This window comes from Oncorhynchus nerka, linkage group LG6, assembly GCF_034236695.1.
Source record: "Oncorhynchus nerka isolate Pitt River linkage group LG6, Oner_Uvic_2.0, whole genome shotgun sequence".
Lineage (NCBI taxonomy): Eukaryota > Metazoa > Chordata > Actinopteri > Salmoniformes > Salmonidae > Oncorhynchus > Oncorhynchus nerka.
Genome location: NC_088401.1, coordinates 13,750,382 through 13,763,132, shown reverse-complemented (window position 1 = coordinate 13,763,132; position 12,751 = coordinate 13,750,382). Strand labels below are relative to the sequence as shown.

The window sequence follows — 12,751 nt, the reverse complement described above, 5'->3', positions numbered from 1 at the left end:
CCACCTGCCTGTCTGATATATATATCCACCTGCCTGTCTGATATATATATATCCACCTGCCTGTCTGATATATATATATATCCACCTGCCTGTCTGATATATATATATATATCCACCTGCCTGTCTGATATATATATATCCACCTGCCTGTCTGATATATATATATATATATCCACCTGCCTGTCTGATATATATATATATATCCACCTGCCTGTCTGATATATATATATATATCCACCTGCCTGTCTGATATATATATATATATCCACCTGCCTGTCTGATATATATATATATATCCACCTGCCTGTCTGATATATATATATATCCACCTGCCTGTCTGATATATATATCCACCTGCCTGTCTGATATATATATATATCCACCTGCCTGTCTGATATATATATCCACCTGCCTGTCTGATATATATATATATATATCCACCTGCCTGTCTGATATATATATATCCACCTGCCTGTCTGATATATATATATCCACCTGCCTGTCTGATATATATATATATATATATGTGGATGGGAATTAATTTTGTCTGACATTCTGAATCCTGTTGTAAATGCACCACTGAATAGTAATATTACATTATGTAATAGTATACAACTATAATAAGATAAATGCCATCTCAAATCTAAATATTCAAAGCGACATGTTCATGGGGTCCTGAAAACACATAGGTTAGTTAAATATATTTGTTTTATAGAACAATATTAGGCTTTCATGTTTGGCAGAATTTTTTTTTGATATATTTGAAATTCACCTCTATACATTTAATTGCATCAAAAAATAAATAGCACCAACTCATTTATGTCCACAAAAAAAACACTCATCTAGACCAGCCTAAGCAGTGACTCACTCATCTAGACCAGCCTAAGCAGTGACTCACTCATCTAGACCAGCCTAAGCAGTGACTCACTCACCGTTCTTCATGAAGCTTCATTCGAAAAACTGATTTGCCTTTGCGTGAAAGTCAGTAACAGGTGGATTTGTGTAGACTTGCTCGAATTGTATGTGTTTTCCCTCTAGATGCGTAGCCTGCACCAGCTAATGGAGGGACACAACGGAGTTGAGGTGACACAACGGAGTTGAGGTGCGCATCACGTGTGTGTGTGTGTGTGTGTGTGTGTGTGTGTGTGTGTGTGTGTGTGTGTGTGTGTGTGTGTGTGTGTGTGTGTGCGTGTGCGTGTGCGTGTGCGTGCGTGTGTGTTTGTGTGTGTGTGCGTGCGTGTTGTACCCTTGCGCTTGGGCAGGCCCAGAAACGTAATTTGCGTTGAATAGAACAGCATTACGCACACGGTAAATCGAGCTGAAACCAGTTTATTTTCCCTTCGAGAATAATATCCATACAAAGAGACGAGGTAAATGTGACAAAACGGTTTTGGTGTTCCCACTTTGGGCCTTATAAGTAAGGCCCGGGTTCGGCTGGACAGTATACCTGTCAATGCGCCAGTGTCAAATTACAAACAAACAAAAATATAATAATAATAATAATAATAATAATATAAATTGTATTTATTTATTTATTTATTTATTTATTTTACCTTTATTATAACTAGGCAAATTATAACTAGAACAAATTCTTATTTTCAATGACGGCCTGGGAACAGTGGGTTAACTGCCTGTTCAGGGTATGATGATAAAGGGTTTTAATGTCGTTACCCCAGACATATCTAGATTAAAATATGGATCAGAAATGATAACTTGCAGGCCAGGTTTATGCATGAATTGATCTCATGTCCAACCCAATCTCACACTCAGTTCGTGCAAATATGTAAAAACTGTAAGATACACCAGCTTTGTGAAATTCTTTCACAATTTTCGGAGATATATGTTTGCCTCTGGTATTTGTATCTCAGGCCCTGTAAAGATAAAACAATGTTATTTTATTACCAACTTTAATTATTCCTTAATTACTATTATTATTGTTCTCATTATTATAACAGCCTACTGCTACTTGCTGTTCGTTGATGTAGCCTACACGATCAATTGTAAGGTGAAATAGAAACGTCTATCCAAATCGTGTATTTAAAAAAATGTTATGAGACTTTGTTGGGTTACATTGTTGTATGTACGTTGAATAAATGATTTCGTTCATATGAGACACGTTTCATATGAATAATTGAGTTTGTGCTGTAGCCTGGGTGACAGTGTGTTACTGTTCTCTTGCCCACTCCTACACGTTTTTGGCTTGACAATGACAACCGAGTAGGCAAAAACACCAAACAGCTATTGGACTGTGACTGTACCTGGTGAAGACGTCGGGGTAGTGTGTCTTCCGGAAAGCCTTCTCCAGCTCCTCCAGCTGATAGCTGGTGAATGTCGTCCTGTATCTTCTTTGCTTGCGTTTTAGCATCCCTTCGTCCGAGTCACTGCCTGCCGACAGACACACGCTGTCCTCGCCGTCCCTCACGTCTCCATCCCCGGCGTGGATGCTCTCCCTCTCCTCGTCCTTCGGGGAGAGACCCATCGCCTCCCCACAGCTCTCCTCTTCTTTCCCCGCGTCCTCGAACTTCATAAGCCCTAGTCTCAGCCCGGGTCCATCCTCCGGCACACCAGCGGGGCTCTGACCTCCCTCTCCCCGGCTTAGGGACGCGTTCTCCCGGTATGACTTGCTCCGGCTAATGCTCACCTGTGGAGCCTGGTTGATTTTGAGACTCTCGCAGGATTGGTCCACCAGAAGCCTTTCCCTATCCAATTTCTCATCGAGGTCGTGAACTAAAACCCGTCCGTGGTCCAGGTACTTCCCGCCTGGTCCGTAGAGTCGGCGCAGCTTTGGTGGAAGGTGCATGTCTGTGTCTGTTGATAGGTGGTCTTTAGTTGAGCCTATGGGGAGGGTGACAGAAGTATGGATAGGTTGAAGCGACATATGTCAACAGGCCTGCGCATTGTTCAACGCAAAGCTTCGCTCAAGGCATCATTGATAATGTCATTGATAATGTCATTGATAATGTTCGAATAGACTTGAACATGTATTATTTCTGTCTACAGTTTCATGCACCTTAGAGTATGTATATCGTATCGACGATAAAGTTTACTTTTGGTCTCTGAAAAAGTGCTTAAAAGTGACAAATATAATATTTTCAACACAGTCACACAACCTCAGACACTCTCGGTTCTGATGGACCCAAATGCTGTCGATGGTTTATTAACATGTTAAAGACACACACCGTATTGCCTATATTCAACACCAAAAATGTTTTCCCGGAACATGTAGCAAACCTTTCCCCAGATGGAAAGCCATGCATGTTTTCATGAACGTTTAGCGGTGGTTGTCTTACCTTCGATCTGCTTGTCGTCCTCCTGTCTCCCGGGTAGAGCTGTCAAACTTTGCGCCCCTATCAGCCTGACTTTACAGGGGCTCCGTCGGCCCAGAATACTGTCGATGCAGTAGGAGGAGAGCAGAGTGAGCGGTTTACTCTTACTGTCTCCCCGGTCGTGGATATCTTCTTCGAATTGACTAGTCATTTTTGATCCGTTTAGTGAAACGCTTAGTTGGAAGTAGCCTAAATGTATTTCTCACTTACTCATTCACTCACTCTCGCTCTCTCGCTCTATCTTTTCTTCTCTCTGTCTGTCGCTCCGAGATCGTTCCTCTCTCTCACTCTCACTCTCTCTCTCCCTACCCAACCTTTAATTAAAGACACGGTTGGCTGGCTCTCTAGCTCCGCTATATGCTTGCTCACATTGACGTGTGTTATATCGTCCCTGATTGGTTCATGTGTAGGGGAAAGAGCAGCTTTATGTATTTTTGTATATTAAGGTAATTTTGGAGAAACGGGGGAAAGCTCGCGATGAAACCCTGCTCCCATGGACTGAACTCATATTTGACTCTATGCAGGTGTGGCCCATACTGTTTAACTACAATTAATGATTGGCTGCTAATAATGATCATAAAAGTAATATTAATAACAATATTAATAACAATAGTCATAATATTCATAATATTAATATTAGTGTAATAATAATATGCATAATAATACATATCTTCTTTTGAAATATGTATTATCCTGTTGAGTTAAATAATCACGTATCACAATTCAGCCCTTCAGTTAAGTGGAACCCGTTTGGCGATGTTAAATCTAGTCCTTAGTTTACAGTGGGCCTTTTTCCATACCTCTATAAACTCCAGTGGGCCTTTTTCCATACCTCTATAAACTCCAGTGGGCCTTTTTCCATACCTCTATAAACTCCAGTGGGCCTTTTTCCATACCTCTATAAACTCCAGTGGGCCTTTTTCCATACCTCTATAAACTCCAGTGGGCCTTTTTCCATACCTCTATAAACTCCAGTGGGCCTTTTTCCATACCTCTATAAACTCCAGTGGGCCTTTTTCCATACCTCTATAAACTCCAGTGGGCCTTTTTCCATACCTCTATAAACTCCAGTGGGCCTTTTCCATACCTCTATAAACTCCAGTGGGCCTTTTTCCATACCTCTATAAACTCCAGTGGGCCTTTTTCCATACCTCTATAAACTCCAGTGGGCCTTTTTCCATACCTCTATAAACTCCAGTGGGCCTTTTTCCATACCTCTATAAACTCCAGTGGGCCTTTTTCCATACCTCTATAAACTCCAGTGGGCCTTTTTCCATACCTCTATAAACTCCAGTGGGCCTTTTCCATACCTCTATAAACTCCAGTGGGCCTTTTTCCATACCTCTATAAACTCCAGTGGGCCTTTTCCATACCTCTATAAACTCCAGTGGGCCTTTTCCATACCTCTATAAACTCCAGTGGGCCTTTTTCCTCTATAAACTCCAGTGGGCCTTTTTCCATACCTCTATAAACTCCAGTGGGCCTTTTCCATACCTCTATAAACTCCAGTGGGCCTTTTTCCATACCTCTATAAACTCCAGTGGGCCTTTTTCCATACCTCTATAAACTCCAGTGGGCCTATAAACTTTTCCATACCTCTATAAACTCCAGTGGGCCTTTTTCCATACCTCTATAAACTCCAGTGGGCCTTTTCCATACCTCTATAAACTCCAGTGGGCCTTTTTCCATACCTCTATAAACCTCAGTGGGCCTTTTCCATACCTCTATAAACTCCAGTGGGCCTTTTCCATACCTCTATAAACTCCAGTGGGCCTTTTCCATACCTCTATAAACTCCAGTGGGCCTTTTCCATACCTCTATAAACTCCAGTGGGCCTTTTTCCATACCTCTATAAACTCCAGTGGGCCTTTTTCCATACCTCTATAAACTCCAGTGGGCCTTTTTCCATACCTCTATAAACTCCAGTGGGCCTTTTTCCATACCTCTATAAACTCCAGTGGGCCTTTTTCCATACCTCTATAAACTCCAGTGGGCCTTTTTCCATACCTCTATAAACTCCAGTGGGCCTTTTTCCATACCTCTATAAACTCCAGTGGGCCTTTTTCCATACCTCTATAAACTCCAGTGGGCCTTTTCCATACCTCTATAAACTCCAGTGGGCCTTTTTCCATACCTCTATAAACTCCAGTGGGCCTTTTTCCATACCTCTATAAACTCCAGTGGGCCTTTTTCCATACCTCTATAAACTCCAGTGGGCCTTTTTCCATACCTCTATAAACTCCAGTGGGCCTTTTCCATACCTCTATAAACTCCAGTGGGCCTTTTCCATACCTCTATAAACTCCAGTGGGCCTTTTTCCATACCTCTATAAACTCCAGTGGGCCTTTTCCATACCTCTATAAACTCCAGTGGGCCTTTTTCCATACCTCTATAAACCTCAGTGGGCCTTTTCCATACCTCTATAAACTCCAGTGGGCCTTTTCCATACCTCTATAAACTCCAGTGGGCCTTTTCCATACCTCTATAAACTCCAGTGGGCCTTTTTCCATACCTCTATAAACTCCAGTGGGCCTTTTTCCATACCTCTATAAACTCCAGTGGGCCTTTTTCCATACCTCTATAAACTCCAGTGGGCCTTTTCCATACCTCTGTAAACCTCAGTGGGCCTTTTCCATACCTCTATAAACTCCAGTGGGCCTTTTCCATACCTCTGTAAACCTCAGTGGGCCTTTTCCATACCTCTGTAAACCTCAGTGGGCCTTTTCCATACCTCTGTAAACCTCAGTGGGCCTTTTCCATACCTCTGTAAACCTCAGTGGGCCTTTTCCATACCTCTGTAAACCTCAGTGGGCCTTTTCCATACCTCTGTAAACCTCAGTGGGCCTTTTCCATACCTCTGTAAACCTCAGTGGGCCTTTTCCATACCTCTATAAACCTCAGTGGGCCTTTTCCATACCTCTATAAACTCCCGTGGGCCTTTTTCCATACCTCTATAAACTCCAGTGGGCCTTTTTCCATACCTCTATAAACTCCAGTGGGCCTTTTTCCATACCTCTATAAACTCCAGTGGGCCTTTTTCCATACCTCTATAAACTCCAGTGGGCCTTTTCCATACCTCTGTAAACCTCAGTGGGCATTTTCCATACCTCTATAAACTCCAGGGGGCCTTTTCCATACATCTATAAACTCCAGGGGGCCTTTTCCATACCTCTATAAACTCCAGCACCCTCATCTTATACTACTATAACTCAAGTCCTCGGATCAATGTCTAATATTGAGAGAAGAGAAAAATGACCAAGATGTATGTAATCGTATTCCCAATAATAGTGACACATTTGATCCTGCATATAAGGATGAATGTAAACTAAGAGTTTGCTGTTGTTTATTCCCATGACAAATGAAAGAAAAAAACACGGGACAAATGTCAAACTACAGATGTTCTGTAATAGAATAAAGCTTTTTACAGTATTTTCTTTTATAGGACAACACTCTTCCTTTCAACTAATAATTGCCTCAGATTATCTTAAAATAGGACCAAAAGATCCCTGAAATAACTACCAGAATTATCATAACAATTTGATAATTTGATTGCTATTGATTACCCCAAAACGCTCTCAAACACTTCTGTAAGCCTTGTCACCTTCCATTTCTCTCGACACACACACACACACACACACACACACACACACACACACACACACACACACACACACACACACACACACACACACACACACACACACACACACACACACACACACACTGCAACAGGCGAACACCGAACACTAATTGCCTGGCCTCTCTCTGGCAATTGCAGAGGCGATCAGATGGTCCGTGCGCCGGGTGATTGATTTAAAAAGTAAAGGTGGCGATGATGAGAAGGCGTGAGGGGAGCCGGGACGCCGTGCAGGCTCGCTCCAGAGAGGGGCAGATGGCTCGAGAATGTCATTTTAAATGAAAGTCTATTTAACCCGCTGCGAATAGCGTGACCCCATCCTTCGCCTAGCGAGCCCATCACTGTTAATAATATCATTTTCAGAATTCAATCCCAAAACTTCAACAAGCTGCAATTTTTTTTTCTGATGCTGCTTCTCTCCCTTTGTATAGCTGCCCAGTTACTAAGATTCAGCAGAACATGAAACATAACAATAAAACATATCTTGAGAAATGTTTAAAAACGTTTTAAAAGTGATAGGTTATAGTTTGCGCCCTCGGTCATGGATTTCTACGAACGGCATAGATTTGTTTGTGAAAATAAAATGAATGTGTTTCTCTGTATAGGACGCAAGGGTGATCGATCAAGATTAACTTCGAAATTCGACATCTATCCATGTCCTGAGGATGTCTGGAAATGAGCGCTATTACCATCAAGTAGGATTCGGTCTTGCCAGACTGATGTGAACAGGGATGGCAGATGGGCGTAATCACATGTCTCTGGTTCAGAAGGTTACGTGTTCAAACCTGGTATACAATCCTTGTTTTAACCCCGTCCCAACCATTACCTAACCATTCTGAATGAGTGCCCAAACTTAATGTTTTAACCCTGTCCCAAACTTGAACCCTTACCTTAACCATGCTGAATGGCTGTCTAAACTTAATGTTTTTAACTCTGTCCCAAACTTGAACCCTTACCTTAACCATGCTGAATGGCTGTCTAAACTTAATGTTTTTAACCCTGTCCCAAACTTGAACCCTTACCTTAACCATGCTGAATGGCTGTCTAAACTTAATGTTTTTAACCCTGTCCCAAACTTGAACCCTTACCTTAACCATGCTGAATGGCTGTCTAAACTTAATGCTTTTAACCCTGTCCCAAACTTGAACCCTTACCTTAACCATGCTGAATGACTGTCTAAACTTAAATGTTTTTCACCCTGTCCCAAACCCTTAACCCTTATCTTAACCATTCAGAAGGACTGCCTAAACTGAACCCTTACCTAACCATTCAGAATGACTGCCTAAACTTAACCCTTAATTTCGAAATGTGATGTTTGGAGAAATGGAACGATACAGAGCAGTAGGGGCAACAAAAACACGTTAAAAAGTATATTTCTGCAGTGAGACTGTGAGATCTTGTTGAGGGCGCACGGTAGATCCATGGGCAAGATTCCCCAAGACTAAGTTCTGTCATGAGACAATATTCACTAGGCTATATTGAATTCATTGAATTTAATGCAATTCACGATGACATTATTTGTAGGCGTAATCTTGGGCCATTTCAAACGATTCAATCATCGTGGTGCAAATTGCAGGCAGCATATTGTCATGAATTCATTCCAATCAGGCCTCCGACGCGTGGCCGTAACCAAAGGGCTCTAGCCAAATGCTCCTTACTTACTATTAGGCTACCAACAATTCGCCGCGTTTATTGAGCCAGAAACTTCAGGGCTCGTTTTATGCTCTCAGATCAACACAATAATGAGATTTATCAACAATATAAAATGTTTTGTTTTTCCCCCCTGCGCGTCACAAACAGATGCGCGTAATGCAGACGGGTATTTAGCGTCGCTATGTAATTTGGGGGGCAAAATTTGATTCATTTATCCGCGCTCTATTATTAACCCGTGAAAAAAGAGATGTCAGTCGCCATTTGAGCCAGCAGGACATCCGCGATTTATATAAACGCACTAATTACGCCAATACACATTCGCGAGGGAAGATATAAGCGCAATTTTCACCGTTTAAAATGTCCCTCTAATAAGAGCGTCGCATGCGGGCTGCAGAAGTTGGGGGAGGAGTGGAGGCAGTGCCCGACCGTGGCTCGTGCTCTTTCCGTTCCCATCTCTCCCCCACTCAGTCACTTTGCCACAGTGTCGGTTGTATTTTCATAACACGCTAATTTGATCATTTCTATACCCCCATGCACTTGTGAATTGTGTTGTTTTACAGTTATGGTCCCAATTGAAATTTGTACAAGTGTAGCCTAATGTGCAACACAATAAGTACTAGAAACCATTTTCGCCAGAGGGTCATTTTTAAGACCATTTCTCTGTTTGTTGGCATAATGCAGAATATGCAAGTATTCGGGTCAGTTTCAGCAAACTACTGATTTAGCGCCAGTTCTTCCACACCCCATCTCCAGTATGAGTTCAACAGAAACAGGTCCTGGGGCAGTGGTTAAGGACATGGCCTAACTATGAGTGCCGTTCACAATGCTTAGATGTTGGAACGTTTTCAGCCATGGTTCCATGGGTCACCGCTTAGCCATGTGCGCTTTGTGGGTGTGTGTGTGTGTCTGTGTGTGTGTTTGAGTGCATGCCTCTCTATCTCTCCGTGTCTGTAGCCTAGTCATACTGTGTCGTCCGCACATATACCGTAAAAGGTTGGACCAACCATCTCCGTATCAGTTCCATCCATTCCAAGGGCGCCATCTTCTGGACTAAACAGCCTGTCCGTCATTGCATCTGGAGAGACGGAGAAATAGATCTGCCTAATAACCCACTAATAATAATCAGAGACTATGAACTGGAGTAATATTTAACTGGCAAGTGCTCATTACGAAATGTGAGGGTTTACGTCTCGATTTTAATTCATTAACATATTTTATTCAGTTGGTTAAGGCTGAAAATTATGCATAATTGCATAATTAATCAACAAGCCGAACTGGTGTTTTCCTTGGTAGTTAATGTGGTTTATCTTCTGCCATCAAACCACGTGATGATTCATGTCGCCTTCTACAAATGTTATGTTGGGGAAGAATGATTGTAGAATGTATGCGATTCAGGTATCATGTTCATTCTATGCACTGTGACTGTCTGAGATGTAATATTTTGTGTATAGCTTATAAACTCCAATTGTTTGCATGTCCAAGCAAGCCATGTTGACTTCAGGGGTCATGGCTAAAAGGGATGGCTAAAAGGGATCCAGCTTTTGTCAAATTAAGGCCCAAAGTATATATATACTGTATATAGCATTTCAGCTAACCATAACCCTTTTCCAAACCGTAAACTAATGATCCTAACCTGCTACGTTAATTATCCTAACCTGCTGAGTAAATGATCCTAACCTGCTACGTTAATTATCCTAACCTGCTGAGTAAATGATCCTAACCTGCTACGTTAATTATCCTAACCTGCTGAGTAAATTATCTTAACCTGCTACGTTAATTATCCTAACCTGCTACGTTAATTATCCTAACCTGCTGAGTAAATGATCCTAACCTGCTACGTTAATTATCCTGAGTAAATTATCTTATCTTGCTACGTTAATTATCCTAACCTGCTACGTTAATTATCCTAACCTGCTACATTAATTATCCTAACCTGCTACGTTAATTATCCTAACCTGCTGAGTAAATTATCTTATCTTGCTACGTTAATTATCCTAACCTGCTACGTTAATTATCCTAACCTGCTACGTTAATTATCCTACCTGCTACGTTAATTATCCTAACCTGCTACGAAAAGTCAAATCTGACTTTCAGTTGATGGAAGCTGGATACCTTCCATCCATGAAGACTTCAAGGGCTAAAGCCAAGTAGCCAACACAGTCTCAGTTCTATCAGGTCACAGCACACCAATGTAACCAACCAACCAACATATCTCTCTCTCTCTCTCTCTCTCTCTCTCTCTCTCTCTCTCTCTCTCTCTCTCTCTCTCTCAATTCAATTCAATTCAAAGAGCTTTATTGACATGGGAAACGCATGTTATTTAACGTTGCCAAAGCAAGTGAAGTAGATAATAAACAAAAGTGAAATAAACAATAAAAATGAACAGTAAATATTACACTCACAGAAGTTCCAAATAATAAAGACATTTCAAATGCCATATTATCTATATACAGTGTTGTAACGATGTGCAAATGGTTAAAAGTAAAAAATGGAAAATAAATAAACATAAATATGGGTTGTATTTACAATGGTGTTTGTTCTTCACTGGTTGCCCTTTTCTTGTGGCAACAGGTCACAGATCTTGCTGCTGTGATGGCACACTGGTATTTCACCCAGTAGATATGGGAGTTTATCAAAACTGGGTTTGTTTTCTAATTCTTTGTGGGTCTGTGTAATCTGAGGGAAATATGTGTCTCTAATATGGCCATATATTTGGCAGGAGGTTAGGAAGTGCAGCTCAGTTTCCACCTCATTTTTGTGGGCAGTGTGCACATAGCCTGTCTTCTCTTGAGAGCCAGGTCTGCCTACGACGGCCTTTCTCAATTGCAAGTCTATGCTCACTGAGTCTGTACCTCGTCAAAGCTTTCCTTAAATTTGGGTCAGTCACAGTAGTCAGGTATTCTGCCACTGTGTACTCTCTGTTTAGTGACAAATAGCATTCTAGTTTGCTCTGTTTTTTTTGTGAATTCTTTCCAATGTGTCAGGTATCTTTTTGTTTTTTCATGATTTGGTTGAGTCTAATATCCGCTCTCTCTTAGTTGACTGACTGATTAGGCCTAATTGATTGTTGTTGTCCTGACATTGACCGTGTTCAGTTTTAATCTGACAGAATATGAGCCGTTAACGGAAGTTCCAGTCTCGTGGCCCCGGGTGGTTTATCTTCTTCCTCTCGCTGGTATAATTGGATGCTGCTCTGCCTGGGAACGCTAGCAGGAGTAGAGAAAGAGAGCGAGCGAAACGAAGCGGGCTTTTAAAGGCGCTCTAAGCAAAAGATAATTAGCGGTTATTAACAGCCCCGCATATTGAGAGCGCGAGGGAGTCAATTTAATGACTTTGTTGGTTGAGAACTACAGGCGATGATCGAAACAACAAAGGCGACGGCGCACGCAGTCATCATCAAATCAGTAGGCCACATTTCCAACCATAATGCGGTCTGATAAAAAACAAAGGGATCTAATTTCATTCAACTGACTGGATAATTTGTCCCAATAATTGATGATTTAAATATTTCAAACCCAAGATTAGGCTTCATTCTCCTCAATGATTAAGTAAAAATATACGCAGGGCCCATCAAATAAAAGCCTGTAAATTGTATTCCCTAAAGAGGTGCCCATGCATGGTGAACTTTATTCGTTGCATTCTGTTTTGGCCTGTATGTGTATCTGGAGGTGAAAGAAACGCACAGCTGTTTAGGCGAGGTGCTGGCTAGCGGAGTAAAACACCTGAATAAGAAAACGAGAGCCTCACACTCTAGGAGCTCAGATGCAATCATTTATAACCAACGTTTGGACAGACAAGCTGTCTTCATCAGGATATAAGGATACACACTGCGGGTCTCTAGTTGATATAGTTTGAAAGGACACACAGGCGTCTGTCATCATGTCCGGTTGAGGCTTGATTTCATTGGTTCACGTACAGATATAGATAGAACATGTACAAATCATGAATGGAGAACACATGACCATAGATACAATGTGGCTACATAGACCTACACACATTTACAATGAATAGCAACATCACACGAATGGATAACACATGACCATAGATACAATGTGGCTACATAGACCTACACACATTTACAATGAATTCACCACTTCCGGGTTGGAGCGAGCGGTCGCATCTGCACTCGGTCCGC

General features: G+C 41.7%; 1 protein-coding gene across 2 annotated transcripts in view; it reads right to left on the bottom strand.

The window, feature by feature from the left end:
* The window catches only part of LOC115123535 (aristaless-related homeobox protein-like), a 35,091-nt gene extending 31,455 nt beyond the window's left edge, over positions 1–3,636 (bottom strand). For both annotated transcript variants that reach the window (XM_065019112.1, XM_065019113.1), the window contains exons 1-2: positions 3,291–3,636; positions 2,259–2,835 (exon numbers count right to left, since the gene is read on the bottom strand). In XM_065019112.1, the coding sequence (XP_064875184.1) occupies positions 2,259–2,835; positions 3,291–3,477 (764 nt within the window). In that variant the 5' untranslated portion in view covers positions 3,478–3,636. The remainder of the gene's footprint in view (positions 1–2,258; positions 2,836–3,290) is intronic.
* Between the last annotated feature and the right edge of the window lie 9,115 nt (positions 3,637–12,751).